Raw genomic sequence first — 20,309 nt, forward strand, 5'->3', positions numbered from 1 at the left:
GTGTATATGTACCACATCTTCTTTATCCATTCATCTACTGATGGACACTTAGGTTGCTTCTGTATCTTGGCTATTGTAAATAGTGCTGTGATAAACATAGGGGTGCATCTGTCTTTTTGAATCTGAGAAGTTGTTTTCTTTGGGTAAATTCCTAGGAATGGAATTCTCGGGTCAAATGGTATTTCTATTTTTAGTTTTTTGAGGAACCTCCATACTGTTTTCCACAATGGCTGAACTACTTTACATTCCCACCAGCAGTGTAGGAGGTTCCCCTTTCTCTGCATCCTCACCAGCATTTGTTATTCCTAATCTTTTGGATGTTGGCCATCCTAACTGGTGTGAAGTGATATTTCATTGTGGTTTTAATTTGCATTTCTCTGATGATTAGTGATGTGGAGCATCTTTTCATGTGCCTGTTGGCCATCTGAATTTCTTCTTTGGAGAAGTGTCTGTTCAGATCCTCTGCCCATTTTTTAATAGGGTTATTTGCTTTTTGGGTGTTGAGGGGTGTGAGTTCTTAATATATTTTGGATGTTAACCACTTGTCAGACAAGTTGCTTACACATATATTCTCCCATACTATAGGATGCCTTTTTGTTCTGTTGATAGTGTCCTTTGCTGTACAGAAGCTTTTTAGCTTGATGTAGTCCCATTTGTTCATTTTTGCTTTTGTTTCCCTTGTCCAAGGAGAGGAGATACATTCAGGAAAAAGTTGCTCATGTTTATATTCAAGATATTTTTGCCTATGTTTTCTTCTAAGAGTTTTATGGTTTCATGTCTTACATTCAGGTCTTTTATCCATTTTGAGTTTACTTTTGTGTATGGGGTTAGACAGCAATAAAGTTTCATTCTCTTGCATGTAGCTGTCCAGTTTTGCCAACACCAGTTGTTGAAGAGGCTGTCATTTCCCCATTGTATGTCCATGGTTCCTTTATCATATATTAATTGACCATATATGCTGGGTTTATATCAGGGCTCTCTAATCTGTTGCATTGGTCTATGGGTCTGTTGTTGTGCCAGTGCCAAATTGTCTTGATTACTGTGCTTTGTAGTAGAGCTTGAACTTGGGAGTGTGATCCCCCAGCTTTATTTTTTTTCTCAGGGTTGCTTTGGCTCTTTGGAGTCTTTTGTGGTTCCATATGAATTTTAGAACTATTTGCTCTAGTTTGTTGAAGAATGCTGTTGGTATTTTGATAGGGATTGCATTGACTCTGTAGATTGCTTTAGGCAGGATGGCCATTTTGACAATATTAATTCTTCCTAGCCATGAGCACGGGATGTATTTCCAATTGTTGATGTCTTCTTTAATTTCTCTCATGAGTGTTTTGTAGTTTTCAGGGTATAGGTCTTTCACTTCCTTGGTTAGGTTTATTCCTAGGTATTCTATTCTTTTTGATGCAATTGTGAATGGAATTGTTTTCCTAATTTCTCTTTCTTCCAGTTCATCATTAGTGTATAGGAATGCAACAGATTTCTGTGTATTAATTTTGTATCCTGCAACTTTGCTGAATTCAGCTATTAATTCTAATAGTTTTAGAGTGGATTCCTTAGGGTTTTTTATGTACAATATCATGTCATCTACAAACAGTGACACTTTAAATTCTTCTTTACCAATCTGGATACCTTTTATTTCTTTATGTTGTCTGATTGCTGTGGCTAGGACCTCCAAAACTATGTTGAATAAAAGTGGGGAGAGTGGGCATCCTTGTCTTGTTCACAATCTTAAAGGAAAGGCCTCCAGCTTCTCGCTGTTAAGTATGATGTTTGTTGTGGGTTTGTCGTACATGGCCTTTATTATATTGAGGTACTTGCCCTCTATACCCATTTTGTTGAGAGTTTTTATTATGAATGGATGTTGAATTTTGTCAAATGCTTTTTCAGCTTTTATGGAGATGATTGTGTTTTCTGTCCTTCTTTTTGTTCATATGGTGGATGATGTTGATGGATTTTCAAATATTGTACTATCCTTGCATCCCTGGAATAAACCCTACTTGATGGATGATCTTTTTGATGTATTTTTGAATTTGGTTTGCTAATATTTTGTTGAGTATTTTGGCATCTATGTTCATCAGGAATATTGGTCTGTAATTTTCTTTTTTGTGGTGTTTTTGCCTGGTTTTGGTTTTAGAGTGATGCTGGCCTCATAGAATGAGTTTGGAAGTATTCCCTTCTCTTCTACTTTTTGGAAAACTTTAAGGAGGATGGGTATTAGGTCTTCACTAAATGTTTGACAAAATTCAGTGGTGAAGCCATCTGGTCCAGGGATTTTGTTCTTAGGTAGTTTTTTTTATTACCAATTCAATTTCGTTGCTGGTAATTGGTCTGTTCAGATTTTCTATTTCTTCCTTGGTCAGCCTTGGAAGATTGTATTTTTCTTGAAAGTTCTCCATTTCTTCTACTTTAACCAATTTGTTAATGTATAATTTTTCATAGTATTCTCTCATAATTATTTGTATTTCTGTGGTGTCCATAGTGATTTTTCCTTTCTCATTTCTGATACTGTTTATGCATGTAGACTCTCTTTTTCTCTTGATAAGTCTGGCTAGGGGTTTATCTATTTTGTTTATTTTCTCAAAGAACCAGCTCCTGCTTTCATTGATTCTCACTATTGTTTTATTCTTCTCAATTTTATTTATTTCTGCTCTAATCTTTGTTATATCCCTCCTACTGACTTTGGGCCTCATTTGTTCTTCTTTTTCTAGTTTCATTAATTATGAGTTTAGACTCTTCATATGGGATTGTTCTTCTTTTCTGATGTAGGCCTGTATTGCAATATACTTCCCTCTTAGCACAACTGTCACTACATCCCACAGATTTTGTGGTGTTGAATTATTGTCATTTGTCTCCATATATTGCTTGATCTCTGTTTTTATTTGGTCACTGATGCATTGATTATTTAAGAGCATGTTTTTAAGCCTCCATGTGTTTGTGGGCTTTTTTGTTTTCTTTGCATAATTTATTTCTAGTTTTATACCTCTGTGGTCTGAGAAGCTGGTTGGTACAATTCAATGTTTTTGAATTTACTAAGGTTCTTTTTGTGGCCTAAGATATGATTTATTCTTGAAAATGTTCCATGTGCACTTGAGAAGAATGTGTATTCTGTTGCTTTTGGATGGAGTGTTCTGTAGATGTCTGTTAGGTCCATCTGTTCTAATGTGTTGTTCAGTGCCTCTGTCTTCTTACTTATTTTCTGTCTGGTTCATCTGTCCTTTGGAGTGAGTGGTATGTTGAAGTCTCCTAAAATGAATGCATTGCATTCTATTTTCCCCTTTAATTCAGTTAGTGTTTGTTTCACATATGAAGGTGCTCCTGTGTTGGGTGCACAGATATTTATTATAGTTATATCCTCTTGTTGGACTGACCCCTTTATCATTATGTAACATTCTTCTTTGTCTCTTGTTACTTTCTTTGTTTTGAAGTCTATTTTGTCTGGTACAAGTACTGCAATGCCTGCTTTTTACTCCCTATTAGTTGCATGAAATATCTTTTTCCATCCCTTCACTTTTAGTCTGTGTATCTTTGGGTTTGAAGTGAGTCTCCTGTAGGCAGCATACAGACAAGACTTGTTTTTTTATCCATTCAGTGACTCTATGTCTTTTGATTGGTGCATTCAGAGCATTTACATTTCAGGTGATTATCGATTGGTATGTACTTATTGCCATTGCAGGCTTTAGATTTGTGGTTACAAAGGTTCAAGGGTAATTCCCTTTCTATCTAACAGTCTAATTTAACTCACTTAGTATACTATTACAAACACAATCTAAAGGTTCTTTTTTTTTTCCCCTTTTTTCTTCCTCCTCCATTCTTTTTATATTAGGTATCATATTCTGTACTCTTTTTCTATCCCTTGACTGACTTTGGGGGTAGTTGATTTGATTTTGTATCTGCTTAGTAATTCATTGTTCTGCTTTCTTTACGGTGGTTTTATTTCCTCTGGTGACAGCTATTTAGCCTTAGAAACACTTCCATCTATAGCAATCCCTCCAAAATACACTGTAGAGATGGTTTGTGGGAGGTTGCTTTTGCTTCTCTGGAAATTATTTAATCCCTCCTTCAAATTTAAATGATAATCTTGCCGGATAGACTATTCTTGGTTCAACGCCCTTCTACTTCATTGCATTAAATACATCATGCCACTCCCATCTGGCCTGTATGGTTTCTGCTGAGAAGTCTGATGATAGCCTGATGGATTTTCCTTTGTATGTGATCTTTTTTCTCTCTCTGGCTGCTTTTAATATTCTGTCCTTATCCTTGATCTTTGCCATTTTAATTATTATATGTCTTGGTGTTGTCTTCCTTGGGTCCCTTGTGTTGAGAGATCTGTGCACCTCCATGACCCGAGAGACTGTCTCCTTCCCCAGATTGGGGAAGTTTTCAGCAATTGCTACCTCAAAGACACATTCTACCCCTTTTTCTCTCTCTTCTTCCTCTGGTACCCCTATAATGCAAATATTGTTCTGTTTGGATTGGTCACACAGCTCTCTCAATATTTTCATTCCTAGAGGTCCTTTTTTCTCTCTGTGCCTCAGCTTCTTTGTGTTTCTGTTCTCTAATTTCTGTTCCATTTACCGTCTCTTCTACTACATCTAATCTGCCTTTAAATCCCTCCATTGTATGTTTCATTTCAGATATTGCCTTCGTTACTGATTGAGTCTCGGTCCTGTATTCTACCCTGAGTTCTTGAGTATTTTTCTGTACTTCCATGAGCATGTTTGTATTTTTATTTTGAAATCTCTTTCAGGAAGATCGATGAGTTCAGTTTCACTTGGCTCTTTTTCTGGTGTTTGTGGGATTTTGATTTGAACCAAGTTCCTTTGATGTTTCATATCTGTATATGGTGCCCTGTAGTGCCCAGAAGATCTACTCTCTGGATCTGCTCAACTCCTGGAACAATGGTGGGGGCTGCAGGGGAGTGGCGCTGGTGCCTGTCAGGAGGAAAGCACTGTTTCCTGCTTCTCAGCTGCAGTGCCTGTCTCCACTGCCAGAGCCAGTGGGCCGAGTATGCAGGGAGGAGTCTCTATGCTTTGTGCTTGTAGCTGCCATAGGCAGGGTCTCCCTTTGGCTGACCTGGGGCAAGGGCAGGGGCAGGCAGTTTGCAAGCTGGTGCCAACTGGAAGGGAGGCACAGCAGGCTGTGTATCATGGTGGGGGTCCTCGGAGCTGCATAGCCAGCACCTGAAGCTCCTAAAAGTTCCCAACCTGCTGGGCAGAGTGCGCTGGACAATTTTGTCCACTTGCCCTTTCTCCCGAGCAGCAGGTTCTGTACAATCTTTGCCCCTTAGCAGTCTTCTCACTGTTAGGAAGTCTCAGACTGCCTGCCTTTCTTTTGTCCCAGAGCAGCCAAATGTGGATCCCTGTTTTCCACGAGCAGCTGGAATCTCATTCTCCAGGTATTCCGCCTGTCTTAGCTTTCCAACCCCACTAATCTCCAGAGCACCATGCAGTGTATGTTTGTGCTCCCAGAGCAGATCTCCAGGGCTGGGTGTTCAGCAGTCCCAGGCCTCCACCCTCTCCCTGCTCCATTTCTCTTCCTCCTGCCAGTGAGCTGGGATGGGGGAAGGGCTTGGGTCCTGCTGGATCACGTTACCCTGGTCCATGAGGTCTGTTCCTTTCTCCAGGTGTGTGGAGTCTGGAGCAGCTTTCTTTCCTGTTGCTCTTTTAGGATTAGTTGTATTAACTATATTTTTGTTTTATTTGTGGTTTTGGGAGGAGGTCTCTGTCTCACCTCTCCTGCCGCCATCTTTATGTCTGTGACTTTTTACAAATTAATTTCCCTGGGTCTGAATTTTCTTATCTGTAAAATGGGAGATAAAAACAGAATGTCAGTGATTTGGTTGCATGATCAGGGGCTATTATGTGAAGTATGATATTTATATTATTTTTCATTATGAAAGCAGTTAGTATGGGATAATCACATTTTTCCAAATGGGGGGAAATATTTCCCTAATGGAGATGAGATAGATACCCATTATCCCATTTTTTTAACTCAAGTATTTTCATATAAGTATCTTTACATCTAATTCTGTCTGTGGGCACACACTCTGCAGTATGCACCAAGTTTGTGTCATGCCATTGTTGCTTTTCATTACATCACAAGCAGTTTTCCGTGTGACTGCTGCACCTTCCAAGTAACAGTTCTTGGAGGCCCCACACTTCAGTTGCCCTGAACGCTGTCTTTGGGTAAATGATGCTGCTGCCTTTTTTTCTCCCCCAGTCTAAATGATGTCACAGTAAGCACATTTCTGAAGATAAACATCTTTGTTTTAAGTTATTCCTCAGCTTAAAGACCCATATGTGGTATTACTGCATCCAGGAATACTTAGGTCTGATATTTATTAAGGATCTCTATTAAGTATTTTTTGAACACTATTAAAGATGAATCTACTCTTTATTCTAGACTTGTCCTGTTTAAGCTTTAAGTAGACTTTCTGCTTTTGGGATTCCCTTCATAGATAACTTCCCTTCTTCTTTTGGCCTTGAACATCATTGTGAGTTAGAAATTAGAAATTTCTATTTCACAGTTGAAGTTCTTAAAAGGTGGAGTCCTGGTTTTGCCGCTGTTCAATACTGGTGGTTTGCCTCATTTCTGGCCTTGTAGTGGTGCCTCAATGATAGACATTCAAAACTATCGGACTGATAGCTGGTTGCTTGATTAAATGGGTATTATTAGAAGAGTGGAGCTGGGGTTGGCTGACCTTGTCCTGGGTCTGAGGGAGTGATGAAGCTACGAAGATAAGCAGAGGGATCTTGACGAGGTTGCTTTTATGCCTGCAAGTTTTGATTTTTCTCCTCTCTTTTTGTCAGGAGGCCAAAAAGAAGTATGACAAAGAGACAGAGAAGTATTGTGGAATCCTAGAAAAACACTTGAACCTGTCTTCCAAAAAGAAAGAATCTCAGCTGCAGGAGGTAAGAGACTTGTAATTTTTACATAGTGCTATGAATATATGCTGGTTGCTCTTTGCCAGAAAATCCTAGGGTTGGAGGAGATCTCGGAAACCAGGAGCTGTATGGTGACCCCTCATCTGATGGCTGATGCCTGGACTGCCTTTGTATCTTTCCACACAGCACACCCTTTGTGGCTGTGCAGCCTGCTAACAGCAGAGTAACATCCTGCTGGTTCAGATCACCCCGCTCCTTGTTGGGCAGATCTAATCACTAGAATGTGCTTTTTCCTTTCAAACTCAGATGTTTTCCTGTTTCTTTCACCCTTGACCTTGATTCTGCACTCTGTTACCTTTTGACTTCCTGCCTTGTATCAGTGATTTGAAATGTTAACATCTGAAACACTTCAGTCATCCTTCCTTAATGCTAATATTTTTATTATTCTTTCAACCAGTACTTGACATTAGTCTTTTTATTTACTTTTTTAAGCAGCATTTTATTGTCACTTTATGGTTTGTGCTTTTGTAACCTTGTTGCAAAAAAGTAAATTCTCTGACCTGCCCTAGTATTTTTAGATTTGCCAGGGGCTCTTATTAAGAATAGTTCTCTTTGAAAGAAAAGTCCACTTTGCATTCATGGAGCTATGATCATTTTTTTATTTAGTTCACAAAGATTTGCAAGGCGAAGGAGTTCATGTTTCTTGGAGACAGCAGTTTCCTAGTGAAACTCCAAATTTGGCTACACAAATACCATTTTTTTTTTTTAACTCTTAACAATTTGCTTGACCTTTCTTAGGTATGTGGAGGCTATGTAGACTTTCAAGTTAGCCCTCATTCTTAAATTTCCTTTCTTTTTGACAAAATGCCATGCCAGTACTTGTGTCAGGTAGAAGTCCATGCAAACATGGGTCAAAAGTTGAAAAGCAAAGATAACTCAGAAGATGGTGGAGGCTAATCCCCCCCCACCCAGCACTTGTTACACCTCTTCAGTTAGGAATATGTGTGCTCAGGACTCTTTGCTTTGAAATGGGGCTGTAAAGCCATTGTTTGAGTGATGAGGATACAAGCCCAACAACAGGTGTTTGTAGTGGGCTTCGTGGATCATTTCTTGGCCAGCCACCCAACAGCAAGTGAGTACTTGGTGTGCACTGTACAGACTGGGAAACGCTAACCTGTCCTGGAAGCTCCTGTGCCTGAGGAGGGAAAAAGAGGCAAACACATCGATGTCGGGGTTCTTGTTCACGGAGTCGAAGAATGAATTTGGCAAACGCTCAAAGTAGGAGAGCCAGGGAGAGACTTTTATTTAGAGATAAAGTGAGGGGACAGAGCTTCTGGCTCATGCCGGGAGGGGACAGGAGAGTCCGTGGTCCTGCACTGTCCAGGGGCTTTGTAATGCGATGAAGGGCTAGGGGTGTGGACCTGCCAAGTGGTCCTAGAATGTTCATCGTTGAGACATCAAACCTCTTTTTTCATCAGTCTTCCAGATAATTCTGCAAAATTAACATAAGAAATTTACTGCAGATTTCTTCCTCAGAATTGCAGCTTTTTGGTCTGGGAGCATATCAATCATCAGTCAAGACTGCCTGCCCTGCCCTCAAGGCAGGCCGAGCCATAGTCTGTTTGCTAAGGAGTCCAAAAGGCAGTCGAGGAGGGAATCTTTCTCGCTTCTACTATGTTGTTTATGGGTGGGCTTGCTTGCCATTATGAATTGCCCAGGTTGCAAATCACCTGACCAGGTCTAAAGGAGGAAAGACGGCACATAGACCTGGGCCTTTTAGCATGGGAAAGTGAATCTTACACATGATTACAAACGATTAGCATAACAAAAAACATGGGCTACTTTCCTGTATTTGGGGAATATTAACCGATCTCACTGACAGAAGACTCTAGAGCTTAATGTTTAAACATGGGATTTTGGTAGGGGGTTTCCTTGCATATTACATTGCTCTGACTGTACTTACCTTGCCTTGCCTTTTCCGGGGGCCCTCACCCTACTCTGTCTAAACCCATGGTCCCTGTCTCAACATGAGGAGGTGATTCTTAAACTAGCAAAGCTACTCAGACAAAGCTTGTCAAATATGATTGAGAAGGCCAAGGAAATGCTTATTTTCATTGGATGGTAGATAAAAGGCCATTCCCAACTCTGCATGCGGATGTGGCACTAGAAGATACCCAGGGATATGCGATTGTCATGATAAATATGTAATGCCATTTAGGATCTGTTCTGACCCCTTCACTTTTTTGGGTATCATTTGGCATTTAGGGTTTGGAAAGTATATTCAAGGGAAGTCCTTTTGGCTGCAACTCACAATGACCACATCTGGCCAGCTGTACAGTGTCTAAGCAGATGTGTGTGGTTGCTCCAGCACCTTCTGTATCGAGAGGCTGTTATCCAGAGTGAGGTCGCTTCTCCTCCAGGTCTGTTCTCCCCATGCCTAGGTACTGCTGGGATGCGTGCAACGTGTTCTTTTAGGGCCATGCTATATCATCACCCCTGAGAAGAGACAGACAAGGTAGGGACCAGAACACTGGCTGGCAAAGAGATACCTCATCTCCAGGTTTGCTCTATCATGTGTTCACTGCGTGACCTGGGACAGGTACTCATCTCTCTGAGCTTTCAGTTCCTTTGTTTGTAAAAAACACAAGATACCTGTCCTGCCTACTTCATATATAAGAATGCAAATCATAGCTGCCCCACAGATATTGAAGTAGTATCTCTGTGACTGTCCTGTTCCTCCCCATCCTCTCCTTCCAAATTGGATGATATTCTCCCCAACTGCCCTGGTCTGCTGGGCTGCCGTAACAGAACACCGTAGATTGGGTGGTGTATAAGCAACAGACATTTATTTCATGGTTCCAGAGGTTAGACAGCCCAAGGTGAGGGCACTGGCAGATGCGGCGTCTGCTGGGGCCTGCTTCTGGTCCGTAGACATCAAACTTCTCTTTACCGATCTGGGATTAGAGGGGAAAGAACTGTGTAGGTCTCCTTTATAAGGGAACTAATCCCATTCATGAGGGCTCCACCCTCATGGCCATATCACTTCCCAAAGGCCCGGCTTCCAAATGCTGTCGCACTGGGATTAGTTTTCGACATGCACATTTGAGGGTCGGGGTCACATTCAGTTTGCAATAGCACTGACTCTGCCCCTTGTGTATCTCAGGGGACGCCTTTCATTACGCTCTTCTGTGACAGTGCCTCATGTTCTTTTCTTTAACCAATCACACTTTCTAAATCCTTTGAGGGCAAGGCGAGGCTGTAGGTCTTTCTTGCAAGGCCTGGTCTGTTTTCAAGCATTGCTTTTTAGTTGTACTTGAGCTGAATTAAATTGAATACAAATCTCTTAAGAACAAGAAGGATGATGATTTTACTAACAGCGGCGATAATAGAAAATATTTACTGAATGCTTATTTTTGTACCAGGTACTGTGTTAAGCACTTTAAATGGCATCTTCTCAAATCCTTACAGCCACACTGTGTGGGACAGTGTATACCCTCTAGTTCACATGTGAGGAGACCAGGACTCAAAGAGGTTAAGTGGCCTGCCCATAGCTAGTCAGTGAGGACTGGAACCCTGGCTTCTGACTGGGGAGCTCTTTCCCTTAACTCTGGAAGCTCTACTTCAGTCCATCTCAGGAGGGAGGGATTGTTACTCAGTGGCAGTGTCAGGCAAATAGAATTGGGCTGGGAAGGGACCTTGTTGATTTTCTGGTTGGACCTCCTGGAATTATATATGAAGGAAGCAAGTTCCTTGCAGCAGTCAAGTGATCTGCTCAAGGTCCTCCAGCTATTTAGTGATGATTATCTTCCCCTTTGATTAAAAAATCAACTTTTAGGGACATTATTAAATGTCTTGTACACCTTTAATCTGCTTTATTTGATCATCCAGAATTGTTCCCTGATTTCAGGTCTCTGAATTGAGTATTTTGAAATTCTAGCCCATCCTTAGATCCTGCTGGGTGAAATTATAGGTCATTGATGTGGAGTGACATTGCCATCTAGTGGATGGTCTTATTTTTTTTTAATCAAGGTATTCTTAAAAGACTAAAAAGCTTGCTTTAAAGGTTTCTGCAAAAGTCAGTTCAGGCATTGGGTATATTCTGGGGAGTGAAATGAACGATTGGTTTTCATGGATCTTATAGGAGAATGTCTCTTTTCTAAGAGGCACAGAATGTTGGTTGGTGGGTCGCAGACAAGCTGGTAGACTTACAGCTCTTCAAGTAACAGGCAGGGAAACTGTCTCAAGTGGCCTGTTGGGTGGGTTGGTGTAACTCTGGGGAGAGGAAATCCCAGGACAAGATACCTCTAAAACCAAAATCAGTCAAAGGGAGAAATAAAGTTTAAAACCCGTTTATTGCTTACAAACTGCAGTCTGGGGCCATCTCTTTCCTGCTCTAGCAGAAGCAAGCAAGATCTCCCCCCAATGTCTCAGGTTAAGATAAGCCCTCAGTAATTACCCACTGATACGGAAATGAATTACTGCTCTCCACCCTTGAGGAATGCCTGTTGATATGCAGATACACTTAAGGCCAGGCAAGATATTCTGGAAATATTACAATTTTACCCATAGTTGGAATCCTGGCTTATGATTTTATTGCAGGGGGAGTCTAAAAATGTGACGAATTCTATGGCCCAGAGGAGCTGGAGCACTGGCAGGAGAAACATACCCTTCCACTTGCGATTTTTCTTCCTTTTCCCTTGGAAGTGCATTGAATTATACGTTTCTTCCGAGTGCTGGGTCACTGATGGCCATGGAGAGATCATTCATTCCTCAAGGATCTATTGAATGCTTACTATGGGCCAGGCACTGTTCTGGGAACTGTGACAGAAAAGTGAAAAATGAGACAAGGTCTTTGCTGTCATTGACTTTATACTCCAGTAGGCAGTGCATCAGAAAAGAAGGGAATAAAAAATAATTTCACATAATAATAAGGAAATAAATTGGTAGAGACTCCCTGGGGTGTAACCCATCTTATCTGTCTAAAGTACTGTGGTCAGTGAAGGCTTCTTTAAACAGGTAACATTTGAATCGCAAGTGGAAGGATGAGAAGGAAAGTGGGAAGCCAGGACAGTGTTCCTTAAATTGTGCATGTCATACAATCTGAACACTGGATCGTGAAATAGAGGGGGCTAGGACAGAAAGAAAACTGAGTGTACTGCCCCTCATCACAAATGTATGTTGATGGGGTCGTAATGCTGTCTTGCCAATGGGTTTCAGCCTTGGGCAAGTTCACTATGGATTCAATGAGACTGAAGAATGACAATGGAATGTTCTTGGGTGAAAGGGTTTATGCCCAGCTTTATTCTCACAGTGGCAGGTCAATCACTAGAATGCCGTCCACTCAGAGCGAGTCTGCATGCAGCAGTCCCATCTCTGCCTCTGGCCTCTCTGCCTGCACAGCCGTCTCAGTCCCTGTCCTTGGTGCTGCCACCTCTCCAGTCTCTGGTCTCCTGCAGCTGTGCCACCATGTCACCCAGAGCACTGAGTGGAGCTCTTGATATAAAGTCAATAACAACGTATTGCCCACACGTGTGCAGTGAGCAAGCTGACCAGGTCAGGTGAGAATCCTGGACATAGGAACCTTCACTTTATCCACAGATGCAAAAGGCGTTTCTTACTGCACATTGAAGTTTTAAACTGAATCTTTATCTAGGAGAGGAGGCTGTTAGGCAGAAGGAATACCAAGTTGGGTTGCATGGCAAGAGAGAGCATGGAGTGTTAGAGGGCAGGAGGAGGTCTGAGTAGCTGGAGCACAGTGGGATTGGGTTCAGGCAGGGGGTCGGGTGGTCATGGAGGGTCTTGCAGATCATGGTAGAGGCCAGGGGAGGGCACTGAAGGGGTTTTGAGGACATCTGATTTAGATTTGAAAAAAGTATGCTGGCTGCTTGGTGTGGACTGGGTTTGGGAGTGAGGGAGAGAATGAAAGCAGAGAGACTAGTTAGGAGAGGAGGGTAAGCACCCAGAGACATGTGGCTTAGTGGGGGGTAGCAGGGATTGGTGCTCATCTGTTCTGAAGTGCCTGGTAATAATAACCCAGTGTGCATAGAACACTTTCTGATCTTCAAATTGTTCACATTCTTTAGCTCCTTGTGGATAAAATGAAGGTTCCTGTGGCCAGGATTCTCACCTGGCCCTGGTTGACTAGCTCACTACATGTGTGTGGGCAATGTGGTGTTATTGACTCTATAAAGAGCCCTGCCCAGTGCTCTGGGCAACACGGTGGCACGGCTACAAGGCTGCAGGAGAGCAGAGCAGAGGCTGGAGTGGTGGCAGCGCCCGGGACAGAGGCCCAGAGGACTGCTGTGCAGGCAGAGAGGCCCAGAGGCAGAGACAGGCTTGCTGCGTGCAGACTCACTCTGAGTGAACGGGATTTTAGTGATTGACGTGCCACCATGAAAATAAAGTTGGGTATAAACCCTTTCACCCCAAGAACGTTACATTGTTATTTTTCAGTCTCATTGAATCCATAGTGAACTTGCCCGGGGCTGAAACCCATTGGCAAGACACCCTTCATTTTGGTTTTATTTAGCAGTTAGCTTCTGTGTTATTAATATTTAAATTGTCCTGGAAAGAAGTTGCTAGCAGGACACTTGAATGAATTCTTTTGGGCTGTTTCATAGTGCTTTACACTTCCCCAGTCTATAATCTCCAGTTTATTTACATGATTGTTTGGTATCTCTTTTCTTCACTATGATGTGGGCTTCCTGATGGCTGAATGAATGAATGAATGATGTGCCAACTCCTTAAGATGTCAGGGTGGCAATACCGTTTTTGGTATAATGGAAGGAAAGATATGTCCCACATTTCTTCTGCAGGCATCTTGAGAAAAGTAACATTAGAAACATTTATTTGTAAGGTATGCTATAGAATGGTTTCTAACTACTTGATTTCTAAAGAAAACCATTTTGTTTCTTACTAATGTGATATTCATTTGTATTTTCAAAAATTCACTTTTGCGTTTTGGCACTGACATGTGCTTTCAGGGTAATTCCCTGCTTTGAAAGAAGTTGACACAGCCGCACTGCAGACAGGCGAAGAGCTTTGTAGTGCCAGGGAGGCACTCGCCAGCACGGGAACGGGCTGCTCCGCAGCACTCCTTTTCTCCCTGGATCCTAGGTGCCAGCTTAGTGGTTTAATTGTACTCACGCGTGGGCCTTTCCAGGCCCCCCACACGTGCACGGAGGGCAGAGCGAGGTTCAGAGGGAGCAGCGTAATCCTCTGCGTGGGATGAGCTGACAGTTTGTCCTTTTCGCGAAGGAAGTATGTGGGACTCCGTGAAATATGTGGGACTTCCTGAGGTCCCGTGCTCTCTCATGCTAGTCTGGTTCATTAGGAAGATGGGATGAAGAGAGCGCTGCAGATTTTCTCTCTTTTTCCTCTTTAAAATCCGTCTTTTGTGGAACCCATGTCCGCTCCAGCGTGTGGGAGGAGGTATAGCCTAGGGGACCTGGGACGAGCTGCCAGGACAGAAACCCCAGCTCTGCCCCCAGGTACCAGCTGCTCAGGGGTTATATGTTAACAGACTTCATTTTCCTCCTGTAAGTCAGAGGTAAAGACTATAACTTCTTTTTAGTAATTTAATGAGGATTGAATAAGTAAAAATAAGGATTGAATGAGGTAATGTGTGTACACCTACAGGCATGGTGCCTGCTAGCAAGTTAAGTGCTCAATTAACTATTATCATTATTCTTCTGTTTCACGCTGTTTGATTTATTTTTTGAAACCATCTGCAGACAGTTTTCCCTGGCCTGCTTACTGATGGTTCTCCTTGGGGAGTGACTTGGATCTTCTCTTAAATCCTGTCTTGTTTGTAGGCAGACAGCCAAGTGGACTTGGTCCGGCAGCATTTCTATGAAGTATCCCTGGAGTATGTCTTCAAGGTGCAGGAAGTCCAAGAGAGAAAGATGTTCGAGTTTGTGGAGCCTGTAAGTAGCAGCTCAGGTTTAATGGTGCACCCGCGCCGCATCCTCACCCCTCCAGCCCGCCTCCCTGGGTACAGGTGCTCTAAGTTGCTGGTGAGGACGTGAGCCAGCACTGCGCTGGGCCTCCTGGGAGGTTCCACTGCGTTTCAGTCCGGCGGCCCCGGGTTCTCCCGGTAGCTGTCCTGAGCAAGCGCAGAGACGGCGGGGCACACGCAGCGGGAGCTGCCCCCTCTCTCGCCTGCGGTGCGCGTTTGGCTCGCAGGTAGAAGCTGTGGGCGCAGGCGGGGGAGGAGTTCTCATCTTGCTTGCCAGGCAGCAGTGGTTACACCTTCACCGGCCTGCCCTCACCCGCGCCCTCAGCCCAAAGGTAGTAGCCCAAGGAAATGCGGGAAGTACATGATGCCCTTCTCTTTTTGCCTTCTGAGTTCCAAGCCCCTCCTCACCCCATTCATGCATTAAAAGACTCCTTATAAACTGATTTTTCACTGTAGGTTTGTCATAACCAAGTGGCACAGAGAGTCCGGTGGGGGGGCCGTGACGGGGTCTGGTTTTGGTCAGTGAGTCTCGTGGGGTGTGAAAGGGTGCAGTGCGGGAGCGAGTCTGCCTGTAGCTGAGGCTGCTGAGCTGGGGCTTCATGCCACTGCCCCCCGTCCCTCCCGTCCCCCCCACTGGGCCACCAGTGTCCAGAGTCCGCAGCAGGGAGCCTTCATGGACACACCGTGAGGCCGTAGGGGCCTCAGCTGAGAACTCTTGCATACCTTGCATTTTTTAGCCAGAATGCAGCCTCCGATTTAGACCCAAGCTTGGGGCCTCTATATCAATAAGATTTTTATCTACCTCGATTTAAGAAAGGATGATTTTCTTAAGCAAATAAGAATAAAGCTCTAAGAAATGGAAAGAAAATGAACAATCCTTTTAGTAAAGATGTTTTGTGCCCATTTCTAATTTATAAACTTTTGGAGTGCTTTTATTTTTTTTATTTTTTATTTTTTTAATAATTATTTTTTATTGAAGGGTAGTTGACGCACAGTATTACATTACATGAGTTTCAAGTGTACAACACAGTGGTAGAACATTTATATACATAATTCTAGGTTCCAGCTATCACCCTACCAGGCTGTTACAATATCTTGACTATATTCCTTATGCTATACATTACATCCCGGTTACTAATTTATTTTACCATTGGAAGTCTGTCCTTTTTTTTTTTTTTTTTTTTTTTTTTTTTTGTGAGGGCATCTCTCATATTTATTGATCAAATGATTGTTAACGACAATAAAATTCTGTATAGGGGAGTCAATGCTCAATGCACAATCATTATTCCACCCCAAGCCTAATTTTTGTCAGTCTCCAATCTTCTGAGGCATAACAAACAAGTTTTTACATGTAGAACAAATTCTTACATAATGAATAAGTTACATAGTGAACAGTACAAGGGCAGTCATCACAGAAACTTTCGGTTTTGCTCATGCATTATGAACTATAAACAGTCAGTTCAAATATGAATACTCATTTGGTTTTTATACTTGATTTATATGTGGATACCACATTTCTCTCTTTATTATTATTATTTTTAATAAAATGCTGAAGTGGTAGGTAGATACAAGATAAAGGTAGAAAACATAGTTTAGTGTTGTAAGAGAGCACATGTAGATGATCAGGTGTGTGCCTGTAGACTATGTGTTAATCCAAGCTAGACCAGGGCAATAAAACATCCACGTATGCAGAAGATTTCTCTCAGAACGGGGGGGTGAGGTTCTAAGCCTCACCTCTGTTGATCCCCAATTTCTCACCTGATGGCCCCCCTGCGACTGTGCCTGTCTTAGGTTGTTCCTCCCTTGAGGAATCTTACCCGTCTCTGGCTAACCAGTCATCTTCCGGGGCCATACAGGGAAATGTGAAGTTGGTAAGTGAGAGAGAAGCCTTATTGTTTGAAAAGGTTAGCTTTTTACTTCTTTGCATATTTATGCCCTGTGGCTTCTATGCCCAGCATTTGTCTTGAGGTATCTTTACCACTTGGAAGAATTATGATACTCGGTAAATTTGATATGAGGCACAAATTCTATTTAAGGGTTGTAATTAGGAAGGAAGAAGAAAAGCTATAGAAGTAGCAGGCGGAAGAAAACATGGGAAGATTGATTATTTCTTTGATATATCTTCTTGTAGAGTAACTTCAGCATGTATAGGTTTTAAGCTACTACTTAAATTGCACACACACATTAACATAATAGGAGTATAGTTACATAACCAAAGCATATCTGTAATTACCAGCCATCTGCAGTGAAACCAAGAAAACCAGTTAGGCACCTTAGGCATTTGTGAAAACTTATCTATGATATGGTGGATATTGTCCAACTGAACTTGAACAGTCTGAGAGAAATCAGACAAATTAAAACAACCCATTCCTGGGGACTGTTCACATGCCATATGTTCTTTTAACAATAAATAGTTTGTAGTTGTAAGACTTTGGAGCGCTACAATTTGCACTTCTCCAAATTCTTGGTTGAGTTCCAACAGTATAGATCCAGTCCAATTTTGTTGTTTTACTGTATGCACAGGCCAGCTTAGATATCTCCTTCCTCATTCCCATGGCAGGTCCAGGAACTGGTGGGATGAGTGCATCTACAGCTGTAGCAGTGCGTGGATCTTTGTTGGGGTTTTTTGATGATCATCTTCTGGCATGAGTCTTCCAGAGGGTGCAGATGTTGGAAGTTCTTTTTCATATCGTATCTTAGTTCATTTTCGGGGTAGCCCAATTAGGCTTTGATCCTCTGTATAAACACAAACAGACCCTTTGCCTACACTTTTATATGCCCTTTATACCCTTGTGTAGAACTCGTTGGAGGTTACCACACAGGAACTGCCCTTTTTTTTTTTTTTTTTGCTTTGTTTTTGGTATCACTAATCTACACTTACATGACGAATATTATGTTTACTAGGCTCTCCCCTATACCAGGTCTCCCCTATAAACCCCTTTACAGTCACTGTCCATCAGCATAGCAAAATGTTGTAGAATCACTACTTGCCTTCTCTGTGTTGTACAGCCCTCCCTTTTCTCCTACCCCCCCATGCATGTTAATCTTAATACCCCCCTACTTCTCCCCCCCTTATCCCTCCCTACCCACCCATCCTCCCCAGTCCCTTTCCCTTTGGTACCTGTTAGTCCATTCTTGAGTTCTGTGATTCTGCTGCTGTTTTGTTCCTTCAGTTTTTCCTTTGTTCTTATATTCCACAGATAAGTGAAATCATTTGGTATTTCTCTTTCTCCGCTTGGCTTGTTTCACTGAGCATAATACCCTCCAGCTCCATCCATGTTGCTGCAAATGATTGGATTTGCCCTTTTCTTATAGCTGAGTAGTATTCCATTGTGTATATGTACCACATCTTCTTTATCCATTCATCTATTGATGGACATTTAGGTTGCTTCCAATTCTTGGCTATTGTAAATAGTGCTGCAATAAACATAGGGGTGCATCTGTCTTTCTCAAACTTGATTGCTGCATTCTTAGGGTAAATTCCTAGGAGTGGAATTCCTGGGTCAAATGGTAAGTCTGTTTTGAGCATTTTGATGTACCTCCATACTGCTTTCCACAATGGTTGAACTAACTTACATTCCCACCAGCAGTGTAGGAGGGTTCCCCTTTCTCCACAGCCTCGCCAACATTTGTTGTTGTTTGTCTTTTGGATGGCAGCCATCCTTACTGGTGTGAGGTGATACCTCATTGTAGTTTTAATTTGCATTTCTCTGATAATTAGCGATGTGGAGCATCTTTTCATGTGTCTGTTGGCCATCTGTATTTCTTTTTTGGAGAACTGTCTGTTCAGTTCCTCTGCCCATTTTTTAATTGGGTTATTTGTTTTTTGTTTGTTGAGGCGTGAGAGCTCCTTATATATTCTGGACGTCAAGCCTTTATCGGATGTGTCATTTTCAAATATATTCTCCCATACTGTAGGGATCCTTCTTGTTCTATTGATGGTGTCTTTTGCTGTACAGAAGCTTTTCAGCTTAATATAGTCCCACTTACTCATTTTTGCTGTTGTTTTCCTTGCCCGGGGAGATATGTTCAAGAAGAGGTCACTCATGTTTATGTCTAAGAGGTTTTCGCCTATGTTTTCTTCCAAGAGTTTAATGGTTTCATGGCTTACATTCAGGTCTTTGATCCATTTTGAGTTTACTTTTGTATATGGGGTTAGACAATGGTCCAGTTTCATTCTCCTACATGTAGCTGTCCAGTTTTGCCAGCACCACCTGTTGAAGAGACTGTCATTTCGCCATTGTATGTCCATGGCTCCTTTATCAAATATTAATTGACCATATATGTCTGGGTTAATGTCTGGATTCTCTAGTCTGTTCCATTGGTCTGTGGCTCTGCTCTTGTGCCAGTACCAAATTGTCTTGATTACTATGGCTTTATAGTAGAGCTTGAAGTTGGGGAGTGAGATCCCCCCTACTTTCTTCTTCTTTCTCAGGATTGCTTTGGCTATTCGGGGTCTTTGGTGTTTCCATATGAATTTTTGAATTATTTGTTCCAGTTCATTGAAGAATGTTGCTGGTAGTTTCATAGGGATTGCATCAAATCTGTATATTGCTTTGGGCAGGATGGCCATTTTGACGATATTAATTCTTCCTAGCCACGAGCATGGGATGAGTTTCCATCTGTTAGTGTCCCCTTTAATTTCTCTTAAGAGTGACTTGTAGTTTTCAGAGTATAAGTCTTTCACTTCTTTGGTTAGGTTTATTCCTAGGTATTTTATTTTTTTTTATGCAATTGTGAATGGAGTTGTTTTCCTGATTTCTCTCTCTGTTGGTTCATTGTTAGTATATAGGAAAGCCACAGATTTCTGTGTGTTGATTTTGTATCCTGCAACTTTGCTGTATTCCGATATCAGTTCTAGTAGTTTTGGGGTGGAGTCTTTAGGGTTTTTTATGTACAGTATCATGTCATCTGCAAATAGTGACAGTTTAACTTCTTCTTTACCAATCTGGATTCCTTGTATTTCTTTATTTTGTCTGATTGCCGTGGCTAGGACCTCCAGTACTATGTTAAATAACAGTGGAGAGAGTGGGCATCCCTGTCTAGTTCCCGATCTCAGAGGAAATGCTTTCAGCTTCTCGCTGTTCAATATAATGTTGGCTGTGGGTTTATCATAGATGGCCTTTATTATGTTGAGGTACTTGCCCTCTATTCCCATTTTGCTGAGAGTTTTTAACATGAATGGATGTTGAACTTTGTCAAATGCTTTTTCAGCATCTATGGAGATGATCATGTGGTTTTTGTCTTTCTTTTTGTTGATGTGGTGGATGATGTTGATGGACTTTCGAATGTTGTACCATCCTTGCATCCCTGGAATGAATCCCACTTGGTCATGGTGTATGATCCTTTTGATGTATTTTTGAATTCGGTTTGCTAATATTTTGTTGAGTATTTTTGCATCTACGTTCATCAGGGATATTGGTCTGTAGTTTTCTTTTTTGGTGGGGTCTTTGCCTGGTTTTGGTATTAGGGTG

At 42.0% G+C, this 20,309-nt stretch overlaps 1 protein-coding gene across 7 annotated transcripts in view; it reads left to right on the forward strand.

The window, feature by feature from the left end:
* ARHGAP26 (Rho GTPase activating protein 26) overlaps positions 1-20,309 on the forward strand; it is a 427,146-nt gene that overhangs the window by 110,333 nt on the left and 296,504 nt on the right. For all 7 annotated transcript variants that reach the window (XR_005026783.2, XM_057491033.1, XM_057491032.1 and 4 more), the window contains exons 5-6: positions 6,804-6,905; positions 14,693-14,803. Coding sequence is in view for 6 of the 7 variants with exons in the window: in XM_057491033.1 (XP_057347016.1) it covers positions 6,804-6,905; positions 14,693-14,803 (213 nt within the window). In the remaining variant the exon portion in view is untranslated. The remainder of the gene's footprint in view (positions 1-6,803; positions 6,906-14,692; positions 14,804-20,309) is intronic.

The sequence above is a fragment of the Manis pentadactyla genome, chromosome 13, assembly GCF_030020395.1.
Source record: "Manis pentadactyla isolate mManPen7 chromosome 13, mManPen7.hap1, whole genome shotgun sequence".
In the NCBI taxonomy this organism is placed as follows: Eukaryota; Metazoa; Chordata; class Mammalia; order Pholidota; family Manidae; genus Manis; species Manis pentadactyla.